Source organism: Mus caroli, unplaced genomic scaffold (genome assembly GCF_978045245.1).
Source record: "Mus caroli unplaced genomic scaffold, Mus_caroli_1 scaffold_17, whole genome shotgun sequence".
NCBI lineage: Eukaryota > Metazoa > Chordata > Mammalia > Rodentia > Muridae > Mus > Mus caroli.
The window spans coordinates 60880150-60906051 of record NW_028227272.1 but is presented as its reverse complement, the minus strand read 5'-3'; the positions used below and the strand labels follow the sequence as shown (position 1 = coordinate 60906051).

General features: G+C 36.2%; 1 protein-coding gene across 2 annotated transcripts in view; it reads left to right on the top strand.

Annotated features, from left to right (window-relative positions):
* Epha3 (EPH receptor A3) overlaps positions 1-25902 on the top strand; it is a 306595-nt gene that overhangs the window by 62616 nt on the left and 218077 nt on the right. For both annotated transcript variants that reach the window (XM_021185614.3, XM_021185613.3), the window contains exon 3: positions 21243-21903. In XM_021185614.3, the coding sequence (XP_021041273.1) occupies positions 21243-21903 (661 nt within the window). The remainder of the gene's footprint in view (positions 1-21242; positions 21904-25902) is intronic.

Sequence of the window (25902 nt, the reverse complement as noted above, 5' to 3'; positions counted from 1 at the left end):
CTCGTTTCATGAAAGTAAAAAATTGTAAGTAAACTGCATGTGGAGATAACCCTAGCAACTCGTTGGAGTAATCTATAAGACAAACTGAGGTTATAGGAGTTAAAATAACTTCAGAGAATTGGGAAAAAATAAGATAAAAGAGGTGTTTCTTATACCTTTTGACCAGGATATTTAAATCCACATAAAGGATTTAATACTTTCAAAAGAATATTTTCTATATTTCTTAACATATAATCATTAAAATTTGCCAAAATACCTTGTAAAGATCTTTTAACTCTTCCAACATTGCATGTAGGCAATTAATGTGTGGCAGATTTATAATGAACACTGGCTCTTATTATCTAAATGAATTCTCATTTTTCTTTCTAAAGATTTCAATAAATGTTCAAGCATTTATTGGATATCTATATTGTCAAAAATTTAGTAGAGTTTTAACAAATGTGGAAAAAAATGCCTGATTTTGCCATTGGCTTGAGTAATTATAACACAGGGAGAACAAGTAAGTAGCTATGTAGTAACATACACTTTGAATCTTAATATCTCGATTAAAATAATTGATAGAAAAGACAGTCATGCTTCTGTATTTGGTGGGCAATCAGTCGTGACATCAGAAATTGACACAGCCATATAAACACAGTAAATAAAGGAAAGTCCATATAGGGGACATGGGAGGAGAGACTGGTGAAATTGTTTGTGCTTTAATATTTAAAGCCTGTGTGCTTCTAAGGTTTTAGTAACACATGCCTGCGTCATTCCACCAGTACTGTGCTATAAGGTGCCAAGATCAGCTCTACAGTGTGGATTGAGACACAGGTAAAATAGAAATTTATCTTGCTCACAATATAGAAATTTCAAAATTGAAAGTACACAATAATAAACAAAAGCCAGCTCTTTTCAAGCAGATATTTCTGAGGCAGAGAGACCCATGTGGGACAGCCTTAGCATCCAAGACCCCATGAGAGCTGTTTGTGGAGAAAAACCCTCCAAAGCAGAAGTGGTTTTCAGTTATTTCAATCATTATTGTATGTCAACTTGGAGGATATTGTCTAAGAGATGCTGTGAAGATCAGCATATCCCTGAGACTGTTCAGGCAATGATAGGTCCTTTAAAGTGCACGGATACATGGAAATTATGTGCACCCTCACCTGTCCATTGGACCTCGGAACTGAGGTTCATCTCATATTTAATGGTCATAGTATCATAATTTTCTTATCCTCTTCTTTTCCTGACTTCCTCCTTCCACTGAACAGCAAGCATGGATCTCCTCTCCTCTATTTCTCACTCTGACTATTTGCTGTCACAAACACACCTCAATCCTGAACATTTTTCTCGTCAGCTCTTCTTGACATCTGTGAATGATCAGCCTGGGAATGTCTAATTGTTAGTGATGCATGCTGTGTGTTGCAAAAGATGTGGCTGTTCGCTATGAAGACAGTCACTGCAGCTTAAAGTGCATGACTGTCATTTTAAACGAAAACCCAAGAACCCATGGACTGTCAGGTGCAGCAAGTTTTAGAGTTTAAATTGGTGTTCCATTGACTCCGTACATTCCACGGGCACATCTAATTGTTTTTAGTAAGTGTACTGAAAGAGGTCTAGTTTACATTACATCATCAGGAGGAAGGTAAATCACCTTGAATTAAGAAGGAGAATCTATGCATACATGACCTTTGTACACAGAATGTACAGCTTAAGCAAAAGCATGTTGTATTTTCCGTAGCTGTTAAAGTTGTGTGTCAACTATAATGAATGTATGAGCTTTTTGTCTTATGTGGACAAAGAATGCATGTGTTTTAAGGTTGAGATGGTTTGAACACAAATTAATGCAAATTAAAGCTGTAAAATAACAGAGAATTAATACTTCTATTACTCCGAGGAATGCTAGACAGACAGAATATTTCCATGTAATATGAGAAGTCACAAATAACTGATTTATTGGACACATGAACACACATACATATATACATATATATTATATTATATATATAACACATGATAATATACTTAAAAACATATTTATATTATGTAATAGATACATGATAAATACATATATATTTGAAATATATTCCAAAAATAAAATATAAATAAATGCCTGAACATTCACTGAAATCTTAAGAAAGAAAAATAGAATAGGGATTTGTTTAAATATTAAGAACAATATTTATGATAAATCGATCACATAATATACTATATATTATTATATATCTAAAGAAAGAAAAATAGAGTAGGGATTTGTTTAAATATTAAGAGCAAATGTTTATTATAAATCTGTCACACATAATATAATATATACTATTATATATGTAAATATAATATAATGAATACATTACACATGTAAATATAATGAATATATTATATGTGTATATATTATATGTAATATAATCATATATTTAAGGTTTCTAATGTTTGATGTAAATAATAACTTCATGGCAATGGCACATTTTTTTTATATTTGAACACATGAAGAAGGAAACTAACCTTGTTAGAATATCAGAAATTTTGAGTCCTAAAGAGCAGTTATTACAAATGTAATTTCAATTTGAGGATTCTTAAAGTCAGAATCCTAATGTGGTTTAAAACCATCTAAAACTATCCCCAGTTGTTGATGACATACCATGATAACTGAATAATTAAATTTCATTCTTATTTTATGTTTCTGCATTTACTGATAAGTTTAATTATTAAACATTTTCTTGTGTATTTTAATTCACAAGAATTAAAATTGAAACTAAACAAATTTAAAATAGGATCATATAAACATCTTTTAAATTTCTAACGTATTCTACCTCCCCAATGTCTACTGAAATCTCGAAATGTCTTGACCCTATTTTAAACATTCCTGAATCTAGCTTTTGATGAAATATGAAAGCTTTGTTTATTTCTCTTTTTGAAAGTACATTTCTTGTTATGTCCATTTATAAAAGATTATTAGTGTTAACTGATGAAAGGTTTGCTAAGCTGAAAATGTTAAGATTTCAATATTTTTAATTTTGTTAGCCCTTCTGCATGCATCTTAGGTCCTTAGTAAACTGCTGTCTAAAGTTCTTAAATATTTTCTAAACATACAGGCACACACACACACACACACACACACACACACGTCATTTTTTTTGCCCTTTCGTCAGTTAATGTGCTTTCTCTCAATTCCATTTTTTTAATGTGTAAAATTCAAGCCTTTTCTATTAAATTGATTACTCCTTTCGAAAATATTTGTTCTTTCTAGTTTATGAAGAGGAACACAAATTTGGATTTTCAACAATTGAAGAAATAGAAATATGGAAATACATTTAGTTGTTTTTTACTGGTGTTTGATCAGTAATTCCCTTGCAAACCTCTAGTTTTTATACAACTATAACACAGTCTTTTTCTACTATTTGCAGAATAAACACATTTGATAGAATTTAAGTGAGCAACTACGGATTCTCTGGTTTATAGTGTACCATAGGTTTGTTTTGTTTTGTTTTTTCTTGCTTTCCTTGCCAGTAGTTAAAGGTCATACCTTTCTATCAACGTATGCTTTTCATTCAGAGCAGTATTTTATTTTATTTTTTTTGTTTTGGTTTTTTTAATTGGAGATAAGGATACACACACACACACACACACACACACACAGCAGGGACATAAAGAAGGAGAGAGAAAGATCCCCCTCAAAGCAGGAAGGCCATCAAGAAGCCAAAAATACTCAGTTTCTTTCTGATGGTTAAGGCTTTTGAAGTTTCTTTTAAACTGTCTATGTTGGTCTTTTCAAAAGTTTCAGAGACTCAGTAGTTATTGACATCACTGACAACAGGTAATAGTGATTCCTGCTTACCTTAGAGTTTGTCAGAAACTGAAAGGAAACATTCCTTTATGGGAAAATAATGTTTTTATACTAGAGAAGGGAACATGAGGTCAGACTCAGAGAAGTAGGGGAGTGCCTGGTTGATTTCTGTGAATGACTTCATCAGGCTGGAGGCCCCCCTATGCAATGGCATCTTATAGGAAGTTCCAGGCCGCCACGATTTTTTGGCATCGAAACCACTGCATTGTGTTTGTGATTTAAAAGACCTCCATTCACTGAGTTGGTAGTTTACATTGGCATTAATCTAATTACGCCCCGGTTGTTTTGAATTTAGTTTAGATATGCCATAAGTGATTCTATTTTCAATAATCGCAAGCAGAGATTGCAAAGTAGCAGTCAATGGAGGCCTTTTCAAATAAACAAGACCAGGAACAACCGAACCCTTGTGCTTTTCAGGAGTATAATCCAAAATATAAACACATGCTGAAATGCTCTTTCAAAACCAGTGTAAGGTACAGTACACATGTTTTCATGCCAGAATTCCCAGTAGCCTTTGTGAGTGCTGAGACAAAAATGCAACAAAAGTATAAAAAGCAATAGTTTTACCAGTTTTCTCTGCTTCTAGTGATGATGTATGTGTTTCAGGGAAATGGTGATGATTCAGAATTTGGCATACAGATAGAGGTCTAAGGGAAATGTACAGCTGCTGAGATGCAAAAATGTCAAGTCTCAAAACTGCTGTCCCAGTATCACCGGCTCACGTATGAACTCTGGAGCCTTTGTCTATTCCCAAGACACAGATGAACATGCATGTCTTGGAAAGTTTGTCCTTGGTTTCTCTAAGTCTGATTTAGCAAAGTTAACTGTATTGGCTTTCTCCTCTTATTCCTGGATTGTTTCTCTGGTTTGTGGTGTGCTTTCTATATCCATATATTCATGAAGACAGCGTGTATCTGTTTATTTAAAATAGATTTGTGATTGGAAAACAAAGTTAATGTTTGGCTTGGGGGCAGAAATCCGAGCATCCAGGAGACCGATGCAAGGAGTCAGTAGTTCAAAGTCATCCTCACTTATGTATTGAGTTAGAGGCTGGGCCTGGGATACATGGATCCTGTCTAAAAAACAAAACATGAAAAGCTATGCCTAGGTAATACGATTTTTTTTAAAACACCAATGATATAAGAAAGTTTACCAGAATTCTAGCTTTTCCACTCAAAATACTATTGTCAAATGCAGCAAACACGCATTTTAGATTTGATGGACGAATAGAGCTAAATCAAAATGGATAATCTTGTCATCTCTTAGATGTGTCCCAAGGGGCCTGATAGGGAAAGGAGGATTCAGAGAGGGAAGAATGAGTTTTGCCCCTAAGTTTTCATTCCATATGGGTCTAACAATCTCTTCTCCACCCTCCCCTTTCCCCATGCCAACTATCATAGTCATCTTAGGTCCTCCATTAACACTTATGCAAAGGATGGTTTAGATTTCTTCTATGTTTACATTCAAGAATGGTTACATTGAGGATGCTTTCATTCAGGAACTCCCAGGGTTGAAAAACAAACAAACAAACAAACAAACAAAAAAGCTAAAGCACAATTTAGAAGAAATGGAGTCTCAGTTCCAGAATGTCCATTGTCTCATATAAAGGAATCACAATGAGGAAGCCCATCATTTTACCTATTGTTAAAGTATTAAGGTTATTTTAACAACTCTCCCTTTCTTCACATACTCTTCCCCGATTCCTTCTCCCTTTGCCCTCCCTCCTTTCCTAGTCGGTAAGAGGCACTGTGTATTTACATTTTGTATTTAGAAATGAAAAAAAGATCCCAATATTGCTTCACAATGTTCAGTGCAGTTCACTAGTGATTAAATTTTACTTCTTCCACAAACCCATCTTGGTAAAATTCTGTCATATTTTCTCAAATGAGTAAACTTTTGACACAAAAGAACCTTGTCGAGGTTTTAATCTCTTTCCCTTGTCAAAACTTACTAAATGCCTTTGCTCTACATATGCTTTAAGTGTTGCCTGTCAATAATCTACCCTGATATAGCAGTCTCTAGTGAGACTTTGCCAGGGCCTAGCAAACACATAAGTGGAAGCTCACAGTCAGTTATTGGATGGATCACAGGGCCCCCAATGGAGGAGCTAGAGAAAGTACCCAAGGAGCTAAAGGGATCTGCAACCCTATAGGTAGAACAACATTATGAACTAACCAGTACCCCGGAGCTCTTGACTCTAGCTGCATATGTATCAAAAGATGGCCTAGTCGGCCATCAGTGGAAAGAGAGGCCCATTGGACTTGCAAACTTTATATGCCCCTGTACAGGAGAATGCCAGGGCCAAAAAATGGGAATGGGTGGGTAGGGGAGTGGGGGGGTGAGGATATGGGGGACTTTTGGGATAGCATTCGAAATGTAATTGAGGAAAATACGTAATAAAAAAAAGAAAAAAAACAACAAGAAGATGAAATGGTAAAAGTACAATTCACCTACAACTTAGTTTTTATCTCTTTCTTTAAAAAAAAAAAAAAAAACTTTTACTTCAAAATCAAAACTGTTCAAACCATTTTCCACTGTCAGAAATTCAATTATGAGAAATGAGAATAAGTCGAACTTGACAAAGCAGTGCATTTTCTGATATTTGTGAGTTGTACGTATGTAGTCTTGCCAATTGCATTTATTAGCCTTGAGTATTAAACAGCTGGCAGAATTCCACTGTATATAAATAAGACATTTGAGACCTGGACAAGTGCCATTTTGAATGCGGCCAGCTGGTGCTTTTTACAGTTTCATTCCACCTAGCATCGTGATTCCACAGTGCAGACTGTTTAGGTACAGAGCAAGGGGAAAACATGGTGTGAGTTGGGAATGATATAGGAAATTCCACAGTGTAGAAGAGAACGTTTTAAGGGCTTGTTAAAGCAAGGGAATGGTAGGCTGTGCACCTGTCCAGTGAGATGACCTGGGTAAGCTTGTTGGTACCTGAGATCTGTTTTTAATCCTTAAATCTTTGTGCATTTACATTTAGGAATTTTGCACTACATTGTTTGAAGCAAAGTTCGGCTTTGTTTGGTTTTTGTCCTGTAATAAAACATGAACTCTTTTCCTCATCTATGTTCTGTTCCTATCAATGTATCTAGCCCAATACAAAGCTTCCTTTCTCGCTTTATATGAGAATTTACAATGGAGACAGTATACATCTCCTTTTCTCTTCTATATAATTCTACATAATTGCATGCCCTTCCTTTTGTAAGCAAGGATTTTAAGAAGGATTGAGGATTAATACACACAAGCACATGACACTGTGCCAAATTGTTTCCAAAAGGTCAAGTATTTATGTTATATCTAGTTAATTTCCTTACAATGAATATATTTTGTTTAACTGATAAGATAAAAAATAAATGTTGTATGAAGTGTGTTCTACATTTGCCAATACAATAAATGATGGCTTATTAATTTAAACTAAATGATGTATCTACTCAGATAAAGATCACTCTAAAGCTAAAGGTGTTTTCTTATTGTACTACATTGTGTGTGTGTGTGTGTGTGTGTGTGTGTGTGTGTGTACATGTGTGTGCTCACAAGAACCAATATTTAGATTCGAGTGGTTGCACCCAAGTTAAGACAATTATGTGTAACTCACAGTATCTTTTTCTGCTGAGAAATCTCACCATCCTCAGTATTCCTTTATTTTAATTCTCTGAGTATTATTCTAAACTTTATTGCTAGCTAGAATGTAAAATACTTCTTGATATCTCTAGTATATGTGTATGGTGATGTCTATGTCTTCTCCCCCATGTGTACGTGTATGTGTGTGCATTCCACTTGTGTATAGCAGCCTAAAGTAAGAAGTATCCAGATAAGGGTCTGAGGTAACAAAACACTGTCATTCTCTTGCTTTCATTGTGTTTTTCTTCATAAGGGTTTTTAGCACATTCCACTGTTTCACTCCTTCCATGGGTCTTTTGTTCCTCCTTCTAAGAAGGATTGAGGCATCCACACTTTGGTCTTCCTTATTCTTCCTTATTCTTATTCGTGTGGTTTGTGAATTGACTTGTTTCTTCTTCCCAGACTCTGGATTATAAGTGTTTATCATAGAAGAAGTTTCCATAAATCTGAGGACTTTCTTTGTTTCTTAATGATTTTCTCTACAATTTGACTAATGTTAATTCATAGTGTATACTCAGTACATTCTTCTGGTTTGATTAAGTACAAAGATACAGTGTTTTCCTTTATTTCCTAATATCAACAGTGCAATTTTCACAAGGATCCTTATTTGCTTTAAACGTGTTAATAACAATTTGAACATCAGGAAGAGGAGTGACAAAGAATGCTACCATAACATAGGAAGAAGTGTTACGAGGTACCTACTACCTTCTAGTCAAGAAAACGTCAGCGCATTTGTGAACTCATATAACCTCTAGAACCCTATAGTGGGTACAAAAGAGTAGGGCCCACAGTAGTAGAACACAGATGGAAGAGGGAGCTCCAGGGCCCTACTCACTGTTGAACTACTAGTTGCTCTCAGTTTCAGGAAAAGTAAAAACTGTTGTCTTCGGTTATGCATGAGTCAAGAACCTTGTTACTGATGACTACAATAGACACTTTAAATCCTATGCTTGCAGAGATTGTGTTAGTTACCTAAACGGTTTATGAAGCAAAAGGCATGAGTTTTGGATAAAGATCGATAGGGAAAGGGGATAAGAGTTGAAATATAAATAAATAAAATGTCCAATAAAAAATTAAGAAAAAATAGATCAATAAGAAATAAGTAGGGGGTAGGTTATCATTAGAGTTAGGAGCTGACATAAAGTGAAAATCTTCCATTTGTTTTCTAACTTTTAAGCTGTAGTGTCAATGCTCACATCTTAGTCAATATAGTCTTGAAAATTAAAGGTAGCAATAGTGACAGGTGTTTATACCTGACATTCCAGCGCAGGTAGAGTCAGGAAGAGCCCTTGTGTGGTCCAGGCTATTCTGGTCTAAATAGTGTGTTCCATGTCAGGCAGGCTTCAAAGGAAGAGCCTGTTTGAAAGGCAACCTGCCCCTCTCTCGGCCAACGCAACAAAGGAAGCAAGAGTGTCCTCCAGCTGAGCCAAGCTTCTTTAGAAAACATGTTTTCAACATGTTTCATTGAAGTTTTCCTTTCTTAATAACTGTTTCACTTCCTTTCACTCCTAAAAATGATCCTTGATTTATTTAGCAGATTTTTTCCCTCTCAACCATTCTTTTCAGAGAATGACTGTGAGTGTTCTGCTTGTATTTATCTTTTAAATGGAATAGTAAAAAGGCAAATTATTCTCTACATTACACTCTATGCTTTACTACAATGTGTCTTCTTTGGTGATTAGTCATTTTCCACTCAGATTTAATGCTAGGAAACAGATTTTACCCTTGGTTATTCATATTTAAAAGCATACTTTCAATCATATTTGAGCTGAAAATGGCTATCCCATTGTCTAGAAACTTGGACCCTCAGACATTTCCCATCCAGAAATATTCAGGGGTCTACACCTGAATCAGTTTCGTCATCATGTGGAGGATAACCTGAAGCTCATTGCATTTCTTGACTTACAATTTTCACTGAAAAAGGTCATCGTGCGCTTATCTTCCTACCTCTTACTAGAAGATACCCATAAATAAAAATTGTTACATTTGTCTGGACATATCTGAACACGATGAATTGTTTCGTTTTTACCCAGTTCTCTTGAAAATTGTCCTCTGCCCTTTCACACATTGATCACACAATGTATGAGTTTGTTCTGCTATGTACTCCCACTGAAATATGAGTTGGGTCTCTCTGCAGGCCCAAACAATACAGCTTCCCCACCATGTAATAGATGCTCTAAAGCTGTGAGCCAAATGAATTCTTCTTTATCAGTAGATTACTTCCAGTATCTTGTGGCATTGCCCAAAACCTAGCTCATATATCAATGCAGTTCTAAACACTGTATGCAATGGTAGCAGTGTTTAGAACTCAGTGAAAGCACACAGCTGAGGAGCAAAGGACAATCATCTGTGGAGAGGGGAAACTCTTAGCAAAGGCAGTCTGAATGGCATTCCCCCTACTGAGTAGGCTTCAGGAAGCGGCAGACCTCAGAAAAGAGAAATTTGGGTACCATATGAGTGAAATAAGGAAAAATAAGTTTGGGAATGTTCAAAATGAATAAGCTAATAAGAAATAAAATTAAAAAAGAGATGTGAGGCCAACAATATAGGAAAGCCCAAGTTTAGTCTGTGAACAAACTTTACTTCGTCCCTAAGTATGACAACAGCCAGTAGTCTATCGTTTGGCAACTCATGTTGCAATTTTGTTAATATTCTTACTTTGTGGGTTGATCATCAGCACTATATTAGTGTTATCTCTATATAACAAGAACAGCATTTGGTCTTTCATATTGACATAACATTATGCTGATATTAAGCAAAATGGGTCCTTTTCTCATAACTTTTCCTTCTTATTTAGTTGTTCTTGCTAATAATTTCACATTACTAATTCAACCTATCAGAAAGTAAGAACCTTCGGTAATCAAAGATTTCTGTGCTTGAAATATTGTTCTAAACTTTACTAGAAATGCTATGAGACACTTGTATGATCCCACCCTGCCCCCAACCATAAAACTTTCCTCACTTGTCAAATTAGTTAATAATAATGATAACTAGAGAATTTTCAATGATAAAATGTTCAGTACTGGCAAAGCCCATTTCTTAGGACTGCAGCAGGATTCTCAAATGTTAGCTTATAACCCCAGGGTTATTGTAAGGCTTTCAATGTTTTCAAATTACATATCAGCTTACAAGTTTTAGTCACAGTTCTGAAATGTTTCACTCGAAAGTTAAACAATTCTGCATTTGGATTGCTTGTGATTTTCTGTAGTGGTCTCCATCTGTTGCAAATAGACATTTCCCAAGGCACCAAATTAATGTCCAGTGCCACTCAAGTCAACCCCGAAGGCATGCATACAGGTAGCATTATACAAAACCAACAGGATATATTTAGGAATATATATGTCTACGGTCATACAGACATGCGATAACAACTAATCAACAAAGAGGTCATGGCTTTGAAGAAGAGCAAGGATGGGTTTATGGGAAAGAAGAAACTGCAGCTAAGTGATATTAAAAATAAAACCAATCCGTTTTTACAAGTTAGTTAAATTATCTTGTCAAAGCTGGTGGATTATGTGGGATGGCACTTGCTGCTGGGTTCCGGTAAGGGTTAAAACGAGAATGTGTTGATTATCCCCCCATAACATAAAGACAATAACCCTGTCTTCGCTGCTCCTTCAGTTCTCCCTAGCAGTTTCATCGTGATGTCCCTAGTTCTGTATTTGCTCTCCATCTCTTGTATGATGAGAAATCCTCATGGTCTAAACCATGCAGAAAAATCACTTCTCATTTCTCCAACATTCCACAGCTTTTTAACCAGCAACTGCAATGACCATCTAAAAAAAAGGTCACTTGTCTGCTCAGATCTCAGCGTTGGACACAGATCTGCTTCTATAGCCTTTCCCCCTCTTCCTAGTGACACCCAGATGCTGCCTAGTTCAGGCTTTCTTCACTTCGGTCCTTTTCCTTATACCCATAACCCTTTATTAAAGTACTTCACAAGCATTAGTCCAATGCCTTGATCTGCCTTTTTACTCCTCTATCCATATAACATCTTTTTGAGTAAATCTTCCTGTAGAATTAAAAAAAAAATTGTCCCACCTCTCGAGAACCGCAAATTTACCTTTTTTCTTACATGCTTCTGGGACCCTTTATTAAACATGTCACTGTGTAAGACAACATTTAACCTTAGCTTTTTATTTTCTCCTTCTCTTTTGTGACTACAAGAGAAAGATGTAAGACAGAATTGAGGTTACACTGACTGCTATAGTTCCAACATTGACCACTAAGGTAGAGCAGGTATTTGACAAATAGGTGAAGAATTAGCCATTTGAAGCCTAGCATCAGCCTCCAGGAAACTGTCTGGTGGTATTTCAGGTTAGATGCTCTTAGGTTAATCCATATGACTTTCCTTACTGGCTTTCATTACATTGGCTCTTCTTTTCTCAGCTATTTTTACTATTTTCCCACTTCATTTGAATACCATGCCTAAATGTTTCACATGCTTTTTAACTCTTTTTCTCTAGTTCTCACACCAAAAGAAGCCAGTGTGTGATGGTGTAAATCACGTTCCCAACCTCCTCTCTAGTGCTGCTAACCACACATTCAACCTCCTCTCTAGGGTCCCACACTCATCTCTCATCAAATTCTTGTCCTCAGTTGAGAGGTACTTCTGTATTATGATCACTACCAACCTCCCTTCCCTACCAACTCCATCACTTCCTGGCCTTGTTTAATAAAAGTGATGTGTTCTGCATGTCTTTTCTAACGTCTCTCCACATAGTAATCAGACCACTAGCTTCTTATGCCATGACTTACAACACACCATTCCTGTGTCTCAAACCTTTACTCAATTCCAGGGCTAAAAGTATTTTTAAAATTCTTGTATATAGGCTAAAAGGATTTCCACATCTGTGTTAATATCCATTTCTCCTCTAGTTCTCCATTGTTACATGTGCTTGTCCCCTCACCCACACTGAGCACCTAACCTACTATTCTTCTATTCATAATCCCCAGCTCTCTGTTCTTTCAATCCAGGTTGCTTTATTCGCAAACATATGTTTAGCCTAGGTTCCAATTTCATTCAAGTATTTGCAGAAATCAATAGGTGTGCTGATTACTGTATGGAAATGTTTATTCAGCTTTCTGTTTTCTTATTTGTATTTTGTTTTACTCTTTCATACTGTTATCTTTATCATGTCTAAGATAGGTACACTGTGCGTATGTGTGTGTGTGTGTGTGTGTGTTAATAATCATATTCCTCATGTTTAACATTAAGTCCATGAAAACTGTTCTGAGGCGGAATTTTCAGGGCACAGCAGACATTCTGGCCTACAGTGGATTTCTTTTGAATAGGTAAATAGCTAACATCTACTTTCTATTTGTATAAGTTTAAAAATTCAGAAGCTAAGCTTTTTTCCCCCGCATCTTTGTCATAATGATATTGTCATAAAATTTGGGAGAATTCAGGTACGTAAAAGGCAACTCCTTTACTTAGGTAACCAATGACCTTTGTGTAAGCACATACTTTCAGTTTGGTAAAAACAAAGAACTTTATAAGCATGTGCTTGGTCAGTATATGATAATAATCAAGGTATTTACTCTTAGTTTAGTAGAATACTTCATACTTCATAACTGTTTGCTTAGCTAGCAGGTGGTTACAGGTGCGATTTCAGTCTCGATTTCCTATTTTAACATAAAGAACTCCTACAATTACTATTATCATCTCGATTTTAAACACGAGATTACTAGGTCAATAAACTAAGTACCAAATAACTGGCAAAATACAATTTACTTTCATTTTTATTAAACTATAGAATAAATTCATCATCATGCTATATTCCCTATATATTCTCCTTTTAAAAAATATTAGGATTGCTACTGTGAAATAAATTTATAACGATACTGTGATATCTTGGAGCATGTACAGTGTGGAATAGTGCTAGCATTGGTATTACCATACTTAGAAGTAGTGAAAATTCTTATAAAAGAAAAGATGACAGGCTCATTTATAATAAAATGCAAAGTACCCAAAGATGCCCTTACCTTTTACTGTGAATTATGCTCATTTAATCTCAAGACAATAGGACAGGGTTACATTTGTCATGAATTGTGGCCCTAAGTAAAATTAAAGCAACTATAGATAGGCTTAAAAAATGAACAGTAGAAAGCTTAAATTAAAAGCATACTCATAAGAAAATTGATCAGTGTGTTGTTTTGATTATAAGAAATGTTATGCAGACTAACTCAGCTTTAGCAGAAGAGCAATGTAGCGTGCTTACTCTGTATGACACAGCTACAGTCATGTTAAAGATACATTTACTTTGTGCCAGGATATATCGAAAAGTTTTGCTATAGTCTTTTTCATGTTTCTGATGCAAAAATCAAATCATTTCTTTTTAAAATATCCCAATGATTAAACAGCGGAACTCAATGTCACCCATAGTCTGTTTATCTTCGGAGATTAAAGCCTGTAAGTCTGGAGTCCATAACGTATTCAAGAGTAGGAGCCCATGAGTGTTTCCATGCAAAATGGCTCCTCCAGTTTTCAGAAAATACCACTCAGGAAAGAGTCTGCAGTTTCAGCCTTGCCCTGTAAAGCAGCTTTGATTGCAGAGACATGTTCTCAATAGTAACACATACTTGGTTAAACTTTAAACTTCCTATCAGAAGGTCCATAAAACCTAGTGCAGGATCCATGTCACACAAGTTAATTTCATTTCCGTCACTGTGAGTGCTGTACAGGTATATTGCAAATTGCTAAGAACTGCAGCGGCTGTGACCTATTATCAGAGCAGGAAATTACATGGGTCTCACAGCTGATGTGCAGGGTGCTGCTGTCACTGCTCTGCATTAATTTCTAAGTCGTTGGCCATTTGTAATAATTCTGTAAATGCTCATCTTAGCAGTTTTCAGTCTAGACATGTTAAGCCCATGTGCATGGAATTTTCTTCCCATCATTTCAAGCAGTTACACTCAATTCTAAAATTACATTTTTTATTGGACAATTTCACCTTGAACATTCTTCTAAGGGTTGGAAATATGATAGCCTCATTGTCCTGCTCCCTAATATTAAAGGAAAATTTATTCTCCAGAAAGTACAGCCATTTAGCAATATATCAAAAGAAAGGTAGAGAAAAATCTTTGATAAATGCCTACATCAGGTTGTCTTTCTTTTTTTCAGTTCTTACAGATTCCATGATAATTCATTACCCTACTTATTTGACTTCTTTCCAGGTGTGATTATTGAATAATAGAAAACTTTTTATTGCTGAGTGTGGTGGCACATGACTTCAAATCCAGCAGTAGGGACCAGAGATAGATGATATCTGTGAGTTTGAGGCCAGCCTGGTCCACAAAGCAAGTCCAGGAAGCCAGGGTACACACGGGGTGTGGGGGGAGAGAAAACTTTTTATTTATAGTTTTAAATTGAATATAGAAGTGTTTCACTGTGTATATGAAGCCTCTATACTGAAAAGAAAAAAATTCTTACTCGTACTTTCATATACACGTTTAGAAGAAAACTAAATTCAAATTGAAGATGGAGTTGAAAATACTTAATATTTTTCCATCTTGGTATGATACTGTCATTGAATATTTCATTTTTATGTATGTAGGAATTTTGCCTGCATGCATGGTTTCCCTTCATGTCTGTCTATGCATCATGTGCATGCAGTGTCTACAGAGGACAAGAGGCATTGGATCCCCTGGATTTGTAGAGGATGTCCTTGAGCCACAATGTGGAACTCAGCCTAGGTTCTCTACAAGAACAAATGCTCTCTAGCCCTGGTGTCCTATTTCTCAAATATCAATTCTGCTGGATAGGAATTCCCTTATGTTAGCCTGTCTTTAAAGTGCTTTTTTTCATAGTTTAAAATGTAGAATCCTTTTCTCTGATACTGTATCCTTCACTTTCAAGTACTTTGTCTTGCAAAATTCATGTCACCAATAGTAAAAATACTTACCATAAATTTGTTGACACTCAGTATCTAAAGATTTCTTTCTCACCCTGTCCCTTCTGAAATAAATTTGTCAGAGGCCTGGTATTCAGTCAGTTAAGGACAATATCTGGTATAACTAAAGCACTGATTGCTTTTAATCCAATGCCTTATGGAACCAAGTCTCCACTTCTGTACTTTGTTAATTGCAATATGTTTGGCACTTGGCACATCATATGCCATTTAAATTTAGTTATTCTCTAGAGGGTAGTATCTTTGTTTTTGGCACAGATGCTTCAGAATGGAAATTGATCCAAATAAGAGACCATCCACAAATCAGCACTGTGGGGATAGAGATAGGAAAAAAAAAATCATTGTTATGAAAACCTCTCTCCATATTGGTGAGGAATAACCCTCTCAAAGGAAAAGGCCCAAAGGTGGTAGATTAGGACATCCAAAGCTGCCTTCTCTGACCCACATGTGGGAATGCACACATTTCCAAAAACCACAAGACATCACAGTTGCACATATACGTGTGTGTGTGTGTGTGTGTGTGTGTGTGTGTGCACGCTTTATATATAATAGTAAGAAATACAATTGGAAGACACTAGTTCCTTAGTGGCAGGTATCCTGTCTTCTCTATTGCTAAATGTCCTTGTAGTGTTTGGTGCATCATGTTTAGTCAATATTTGCTGCTAGTGAGAGGACACAATTTCTCATGTGAATACATTTCCACTTATTTACACACCAGCTCTGGTTTTTTTCTGATACTATGCTTCAGTGTCTTCCTGAAATTTATTTTAATATAAGCTCTTACTCTCAGCATTTAGAGCAGGTATTAAAGCATATTATTTTAGAAAACAATGAGCAAGCACTAACTCATCAGAGGTGATACTAAAACTGTTATCTAGACTTTTGAGTACCCAGTCTAAATCTCTCCTCCTGCCTTGCCTTGGAAGTACCTGTCTCTCCTCCAGATCTCATCACGTGTCTCTCTTTAGATGTTTCCCACAGAAGCAAATGAAGTATGCAGACCATTTCAGGTTCACTAGTGACCCCAGGGACCTCTGCTCTAACTGTTGGTGACTGTCTCTGATCACTGCCCCCAACCACTGCAACTCAGTTATGGAAACATAGTCTGCTCTTGGCTATTGCCTGGCTGCATCTCCTTTCTGCTGTGTGTACCCCATACCAGCACTGTGAACATTTTACCAACCACTTCCTTAATGTTTTCTTCTCAGTGATCCTTCTTTCTCAGGATGTCTTTGCATACCTCAAACAAAAAGGGTATCTTCATCTACTTTGCATGCCAGCTCTGCAGCGTCCAGAATCAAGTTCTGGGTAACAGCAATAACAAAACTATCACAAATCCTTTCTCCTCATAATCCCAAAAAGTTTCTAGGTCAGGCTTTACTTACAAAAATATTTCATTCATGTGTTTAAAGTTGATTAAAATTTTTATTAATAAGTTATTTTAGAAATCACCACCAAATAGCATCCTATGAGCACGCTATAAAATATCCTATCAAAAATAAATTTCATTTCATTCATAACAGAGCAAATATATTGGGAGATATGACCTTCCTTCTTCCTGTGTGCTGCTGAAGTTTTATGTGGTGTTTTTTGTTTGTTTTTGTTTTGTTTTGTTTTGTTGATAATGCATGGTTCACGTTTCTACTAGGTAGAAATACAACCATGTGATTAGATTTACTCAGCTTTCTGTCATAAGATCTATGACTCTTGTGGGAGAAGAAAAGGCTGTCCAGGTGGGCTTCTGTATAAGACATGACTGCATCTTGGTGCATTTGAAGTACAAAATGGTTTGGAGTACATTGTTTAGCTGAGTGCTAAAAAGACATGTTAGATAGTTTCATTGTGACCCAGAAGTTATAAAAGCTATTATTGGAGCATGCTGTCAAGTGATGCTAGGATGCCGAACCTGTGAAGACCGAGGAACAAAGAGAATGCTTCAGTTCTCAAACAAATATGTGTCACGTTCCGCTAAGTCCTTGAGCATCAGAACAAAATAAGAGCAAGCAGGGGGAGGGGCCCACCAAGCAATGTGTTTTAGAAGTTGTCTGGTTAACAGCTGGCTAGAATCAAGAATCACTGAAACGAGAGAGTTATATGCACCGCAGTTAGCGACAAGGCTCAGAGTGTGATAACAGTTCTAAGGTCTCCACATAGTTCTCCTTATTCCCAGCTGGTAGGAGAGGTCTGACATGGCAGACAGAGGTACGATAGAACTGAGCCATCTGTGGTTCTAGTGTGAGCCTTGGGATTTTATGAAACTAAAGGGCTGAGAAGGAAAATGCACCCGTGAATCTACCTCAGATGTGCTGTCAAACGTGAAAACAGGTATTCACAGTGGACCCAAGGACCCCATCCATTCAACCATTCTGGGGACCTGGTATGTTTAACAACATCCTGTGCATATATTACCATGGCTTATACAATATCCTGGGAGCCCTGAATAGAGAGCTTATCTCACTCATTCCTGATTGTGGTGCTCACTCGGGAACTTTTGCTGCCTTTGCTCATCAGCAGTCTCTAATCTTCTCACCTTCTTACTGGCTTTTCATCTCTATGTCTTACCATCCAAAGCATCCTGATATATTAGCAGGACAGGAGGAGTTACTCCTACAGTGTTCCAGTGGAGGAAAAAGAGGCTGTTGTTTTTCCTATATTTAGTTAGATTGTTCTCATATCCTTATCAAATGTCTGAAGGTTAAAGTGGGTTACGAATGTTATATCCAGAACTTGTCACCCGGCTTCCCAGGTGTTCCTCCACAGCCATGACCCTTTTGACATTTCTCTCCTTGACTTTGTCCCAAGTCTTGTCTTCAGTGCTGATTTCCTATCTCCTTTCCTAGTGATCCTCTGAGCCTAAGCATGATGCTGTATATACTCACATATTCAAAAAAGTATATTTTATAATTCTATTCATTTGTTTCAAATCTTATATTACTTGACTCTTTATATTAAACTCTTAGAAATATATCCCCGACTGTATGCTCAAACATGTGTGAATGCTTTTGTGATGAGAGTTAGCTGTAAAAGATTGTATAAGTAGAAATGCAGTGATCCTGTTGACATAGCTCTGTTGTGAGCTCAGCAGTGCCGTTTTTAAAGTTGAATGTGTTTGTTCACACTTCAAATGCTGTTTCAGGGGTAGAGAGTGCTCAAATATTTCTGGGACAAATATTGAGGTTTTTGCACTGGGTATAGCTGTACAAAGAGGAGGAATATATGACTAAGGGGCATAACTGGAGAAAGGAAAAACTCAAATCTACCTAATATCACAATTAATCATTAGTATATTAGGAAAGCATAGGTCTATGGCTTCCTGTGAACCATTGGAATCTACAAGTAATTCTAAATAGAATAATACTATTAGTGACATTTTAATTTTTGTCATCTGAAATTTCATGAGAAACCAATATTATATTTTATAAAGGTAAAGTATGAAATTACTTTTCTTATTAATTTCCTCCAGCATAGTGGTTTTTGTATGTGCTAAATAATTGAATATTTCCCACCTTAAATAAAATGTATTCCCACTTTTATTGTTCTTTATTCCCTGTTCTCAACTCTTTAAAAAGGTTCTCCATGAGAGGAATTAATATAAAACATAAAACAAATCTTTTATTAATATAATTGAGGTATATAGAAAAGGCAGTTATTAGGTTAAATGTCAAATAATTATTAAAGTATTTGTTCTTCTGAAAAGTGCATAGTTGACTCCAGTGGAATTTCAGGACCTTTATTTTCTAGAAAATGTTAATGAAATCTCCCAGGAAGAAACTGCAGGATGATTTCTCAAGCACAGGGAATCGGAAGAGTGTTGTGGTTACAGTGATCTCGATCATGAAAGATAAGGAATTCTATCTGAGCGCTTCAACTAAATAATACAGATATTGAATATGGTCCTGGAAAGCAGGCTAAACATCCCTATTGACAATTTAGAGAATTTAAGAAAATATTGCAATTTTTTTCATGCTTTCATCTGGATAAGGCTATTTACTCCCTTCTTTAGATTTGTTTTAAGATAATGAAGGGATGAAAAAATACGCCTAAGACTGCAAATTCTATATGTCACTTCTACGTGTTACCCATATGCTTTCTTCATGTTTGCCTTAGGATAATACCTATCTGGTGTAGTATTTTTTGCTATTTGTGGGTCTGTACATTATTTCTGAGGGGAGGGACATGTGCTGAAGCTGGACATTCTTTGCACTGATAAAGCATATACTTCCCAAAAAAGGTTTAGGTGGTGATGCTGGCATTGCAGATGTTAAGGAAATAATATTACTTTAGAGATTATATTTCTGCCATTGATTTTCCTCAGTTCTTGCCAGTTAGAGACTCTGGCTTTGTAAATGGTTGGAGATGGCAGCCCACCATCACTTACAGGCAATTAGGTCTTCATTACAAATTAATGAAGTGGTAATTGCTCCCTGCAACCTTCCCGGTGAAAAGCATGCTGGTGTTGTTTGCATTATCTTCAGGCAATTCATAATTCTGTTTTCAAGAACTTGTGATAGCTTGCCAAATTAAACTACAATAAGAATTTCATAATTAAAGTCATATTTTACATCAAATTATGAAAATTTCTGCAGAATATGCTGTTTGAAGTTTAGCCACATATGGCTTATCGTAAAAGAGATTTGCAGAGGATTCATTGATCAAAGTAAATATTCCTTTATTATTATGAGGAACATTAGATTTAAAAATGGGAAGCCAATTGATTTTTTTTCTCAATTCACAATGGCATGATCTAACTGTCCATAAAACATAGAATGCATTCAGAGAGGCATTACTATTCAGTATACAACACTATCACAAAACACTCATATCTGACACCAGAAAATTTTGGAACACCTAGGGCAGGCATTTTCCCTTCTAAAATTAGCCCAATACTTTAAGTTTCCTTTAACTGTGAGTTTATAGCTATAGATACTTTGGCATTTCCTCTGAAAAGATTCCTGTACAATCCATACATGCAATGAATGTTTGAAAATATACTTGGAGATTATCTTTAGTTACAGTAAGGTTGGAGGCTGATTTGGTATTTATGTTTCTGTCTTGGTATCACAGAGATAGTCTTCCTGTACCAAACAATAAGATCTGGGGGTAAAGGCTCTATGTGCGTACCACTTCAACTTCTCCTTTTTCCATGAGTTGTATAGGTCTTATCAGCAATGGAGTTTTGCCATCATTGGTATATGGAAAGCAGCCTGTAGTCTTGACAGCTAAGTCTTTTTGTCAGGTGTTTTACAGGGAGCCCCTTTAGCCAACAACTAATCAGGTCCCTGTATTGGAAGCATTCTTTGGTGACTAACTGGAGCTCTATCCCTTTAATTGGTAATATCATTTATGTTGTTCTTTTTTATGTATATGTTTTAGGAATCTTCTTCTATACTAGATTTTCATAATACCCCTCAAACGACCCTTAACTGGAGCTGTGCTCCCATATTCACTACTTGATCCCTTCTTTCCTGCCCTTCTCCATTATATCTTTTCATTTCAGTCTTCCCTCAGTCCATCCACAAACGTGTGTTCAATTTTCCTTTTCTGGGGAGATCTATTTATCCCCAGACATTTATACCTAACTTCTATGGTTCTACAAATCTACAAATTGTAGCTTGGTTATCATTGACTTAACAGTCCATATCCACAAGTAAGCAAATACATACCACATTTGAATTCCTGGGTCTAGGTTACCTCACTCAGGATGATTTTTTCACACACCCTAGATGGTTAGGAGTAGATCCATAGATCTCTACAAGAACACCATAGAAATCCCATCTTGTTTATGCTGTATCTCTTATGATGCTTTGGATCTCATCCTGTGTTGGGCATTGTTTCACTTACATCACTAATTTTGCCTCTCTCTTTTTGCTTTGACACTTCAGTGGGAAGAGATCAGTGGTGTTGATGAACATTACACACCAATCAGGACTTACCAGGTGTGCAATGTCATGGATCACAGCCAAAATAATTGGCTGAGGACAAACTGGGTACCCAGAAACTCAGCTCAGAAGATCTATGTGGAGCTAAAGTTCACACTGCGGGACTGTAACAGCATTCCATTGGTTTTGGGGACTTGCAAGGAGACCTTTAACCTGTACTACATGGAGTCTGATGATGATCATGGCGTCAAATTCCGAGAGCATCAGTTCACGAAGATTGACACCATTGCCGCTGATGAAAGTTTCACTCAGATGGATCTCGGGGACCGCATTTTGAAACTCAACACTGAGATTAGAGAAGTGGGACCAGTCAACAAAAAGGGGTTCTATTTGGCCTTTCAAGATGTTGGTGCTTGTGTTGCCTTGGTGTCTGTGAGAGTGTACTTCAAAAAGTGCCCGTTTACAGTGAAGAATCTGGCTATGTTTCCAGACACAGTGCCCATGGACTCCCAGTCTTTGGTGGAGGTTAGGGGCTCTTGTGTCAATAATTCCAAGGAGGAGGATCCTCCCAGGATGTACTGCAGCACAGAAGGTGAATGGCTCGTCCCCATTGGCAAATGCACTTGCAATGCTGGGTATGAAGAACGAGGTTTCATATGCCAAGGTAAGAGCATTCTCCTTTCTTTATAGTTCAACTTGTCTCCTGTGAGTTGATTTATTATGAAGTAGTGGAAATAAATTAACCTGAACTGATCTTACTTGACAGCACAACGTGGCTCTGAATGAGTAGTCAATTCGTATGCTAAATTACTCCATTGATGTGTTGATTCATGATCTGTTGTGAAATATTAATGGGTATAACTCTTGAGTTCTATGCTACATCCTGTAGAGGTGGCATATGTGTTTTTTTTATTCATTGTATATTAATTAATTTATTTAGTTTGGAGGATGCACACATACCATGGTATATTAGTGTTAAATGTATTAAGACAGTTTAAGGAAGTGAGAGCTCCTGTTAAGATTTGGGTCCTGGGTATCAAACTCAGGCAACTTTATATAGACTGAGCCATCTTCCAGCCGTGAGATGTTATTTTTGAAGTTTGCTTGCTGGCTAATGATCGATGGTGGTCTAACTGCAGCAATTGAAGTGGAATACATGTGCTTGCCTTAGAGGGTGAAAAGATATTTGGCACTCGGATATTCTAATTATAACAGAGTTAGATATTATGGTGAATATAACTGGCTTCATTTATCTCAATGATGTTTTCTTAATATTTATAGCGTATGGTCTGTTCTTCAGTTGGCTACTAAAGGATGCTTAAACACTTTAAGAAAACCATTTTATTTAAAAATCCAGGGCCAATGTATTTGTATTTACTTTTGTGGTGTTATTGTTTGTTGTTGTTATTTTGGTGGGGAGAGAAAACAAAATTCCTTGGGTTGGGAGGTAGGAAGAATCTGGGGAGTAGTTGGGGGAGGGAAAATATAATCAATAAATATTCTATGAAAAAATTAAGTAAAAATATTTTTAAAAATTTTAAATTGTAAAAAGATTATCTGACCCCAATATTTTACTTTTCAATTATGTTAGATTCCCTGAGCTTATATAATGTGTAGTTAATGCTTTAAATAATATTAGAGAACATGAATTCTGTCATTAGTTTGAGTGTGTTTTTTTAAAATCTGTGCATATAATGTAAAATTAGCTAAAATGGTTTTCATATGAAATTATATGTATATCAGACATGTAAGATTGTAATCCTGTTCTATTCAAATTTTCAATATGTAATTAGGTAAAGTTTTTAATACTAGAATATGCTGAAAGTACTAATTATATTGAGGGCTACCAATATATAGGAGAATATTAGTGCACAGTCATGTGGCCTTTGCTCATTTTCACACTTCCATGTGTTAGTAGACCCTGTACAGAGAAAAGCCTGTAATTCAACTTATGGATATTCAGTAATCAGTATTCAGAAGTCCATGTGAAGAAATGATGTTACCCAGGTCTCAGTAAGACAAACTAGTGCTCTTAACCACTGAGCTATTCTTCTAGCCCCTGTTTAAATGTTGAAAGTAACATCTTCTTTTGAATCCAGTGTGTCCTTTATTTTTGTTTGAAATTCATAGCTTCTCTTTAAACCTTAGTGCAGTTGTTTTGAAATTGAGATAGGTAAATAAAGGGATTGCACCCAAAGACTAAGGTTTCAATGTTAGCCATCCTGCTTTCATTTTTTGTCTACTGGTGACAGAGAAGGAGAAATACAAGTATATTCATTTTATGGGTATAGTTGAAGAAAATAAGCCCCCAAGGCATTTGCATAAAGCAATAAGGAATCTACTGCAAGCCTGATATGCATTGTTTATTTCTGATCTCAGTTTTTGTTTTCAGAATTTTAAGAATGAATTGTTACTTAAAATATCATTTTTAGACTGGGGATTTAGCTCAGTGGTAGAATGCTTGCCTAGCAAGCACAAGGTCCTGGGTTCGGTCCTCATCTCTGGAAAAAAAAAAACAAAGAATAAAAGATAATTTTGGATCTAAGTGGCAACTAATAAAATCTGGATTTATATATTGCCAAGAATCTTACACTTGTGAAACAGTCTGTGAAATGCAATCCAGTAAGTGTTTGTCACTCTATTTATTTTATATTTTATTTATTAGTGCAAAATAATAATATGCCAGACACAGGGGAATGTAGATAAATAAATAATCATATATAAGACTGTACAATTGAATCTACATTCCAGGAGGTCACAGACCAAAAATATATTCTGTCCTGTGTACAATGAGTCTTGACAATATAGTAGCAGAAGAGATTCATATTAAAGAATTCAGAACTAAGTATAAAAATGGATAATTGTGGCTTTGTGTTGTTTTTATAGTCATTCTTATTTGTTTACAAACTATTGGAATAGGAAGAATAAAGTGTTGTCTGTAGTAAATCTTACCTATTCCAAAAGAGAGAGTTCCCATGTTTTATTACATCATTATACTGCAATCACCAAGATCTACAGACGACACGTGAGAATGGTTTTAAGTTAGTCCCTGTCACAGAATGGCTTTCAGAAAGATTCAAATTTCATTTCTAGTCAATTTCCTAATGTAACTAATGTAATATGCCAATTATTTTTCTAATCTAGACAGTTAATTAGGATACTTAATGTTAAGTGATCTGAATAACAAGAATGTGGCAGGGCAATTACATCCATATAAAGGTTTTGTTTTCCACAAACACATTCATTAATTTTGAATAGAACCAAAAGGACAATCTACAGAGGCAAAATTCTGAGTATAGGATTTTTAGTGTACATAGTTTATTTTTTACAACAATACAGTTTTTATGTGCTATTAAGCATTATTAAACAGTATCATTTTAACTATGGGTTTGAATCAACCTTTATTGAGTCATTAAGATGTGCCAACTTGCAGATTGAACATTAGAAATTAAATGACAAGTATCATCATTGATAAAATAATCTTTTTGGACTTTAAAAATGTATATGTTGGGGCTGGAGAAATGGCTCAGTAATTTAGAGTGCTTGCTGCTCTTGCAGAGTTTGTTTCCTTGTACCTGTGATGTACAGTATGTATGAGCACAGTACCAGGTTGTCCTCTTTCGGTCTCCGGATGCACATGTCCATCACTGCCAATGAGAGAAAATAGAGTTTTAACACATTAAAAACACATAAATTAAATATAGTTCACTGTTGCCCTTACATCCATAATCCCTGGACTCTGCAGCCCAGTCCAGGCTAGTGGTATGAGTATGAGGTCTGCCAAAGTTACTGTGTGTTTCGGGTTAGATTGGGCTGTGGGATGAAATCTTGTCTCAGGTTTTAAAGAAGACAATACAAACTCAATTTGCAAAGACTCTGGAAAGTGATCTATTGGCTCTACTGTAGAAAGAGGTATTGGTGAAGGAGAAAAGTCACAAGATACTAAAACTCTCCACAGTAAGATTCAATGTTATGTTGCTGATCTTCCTTCTCTTTTTCCCTTTTTGTTGAAATTTGAAAAAAGATTCTTGTCTCATCCAATGTATCCTAATTATAGTTACCCTTCCCTCTGCTCCGCCCAGTTCCTTCCCATCACATCTCCCCTTTGAATCAATTCCCTTTGTGTCTCTCATTATAAAAGAGCTTTCTTGTTTCATATTCTATCCTTGTTCCTTTGTGAGGGTCCAAAAGATGAAGTCCAGGAAAGCTGAGGAAATCATGCACCTTTATATTTCAGTGATCATTCAGAGGTGAAGAATAAGATAGGAAGAAAATATTGGCAATAAAAGAAACTTTTCTTTTTTGTTGTCCTTCCTTCCTTCCTTCCTTCCTTCCTTCCTTCCTTCCTTCCTTCCTTCCTTCCTTCCTTCCTTCCTTCCTTCCTTTCTTCCTTCCTCCTTCCCTCCCTCCTCCTCCTCCTCCTCCTCCTCCTCCTCCTCCTCCTCCTTCTCTCTCTCTCTCTCTCTCTTTCTTTCTTTCTTTCTTCTATAGAATTATCCTACCTCTGGTCCACCTTCTGACTGTTCCACTTCCCATACCTCCTCCCCACCTCCTGTTTCCATGAGGATGTCCCCACCACCCACCCAACCAGACCTCTAAACTCCCTGAGGCCTCCAGTCTCTTCTCAATAGTTACTTTCCAAGCACAGAACAAAACAGAAAAT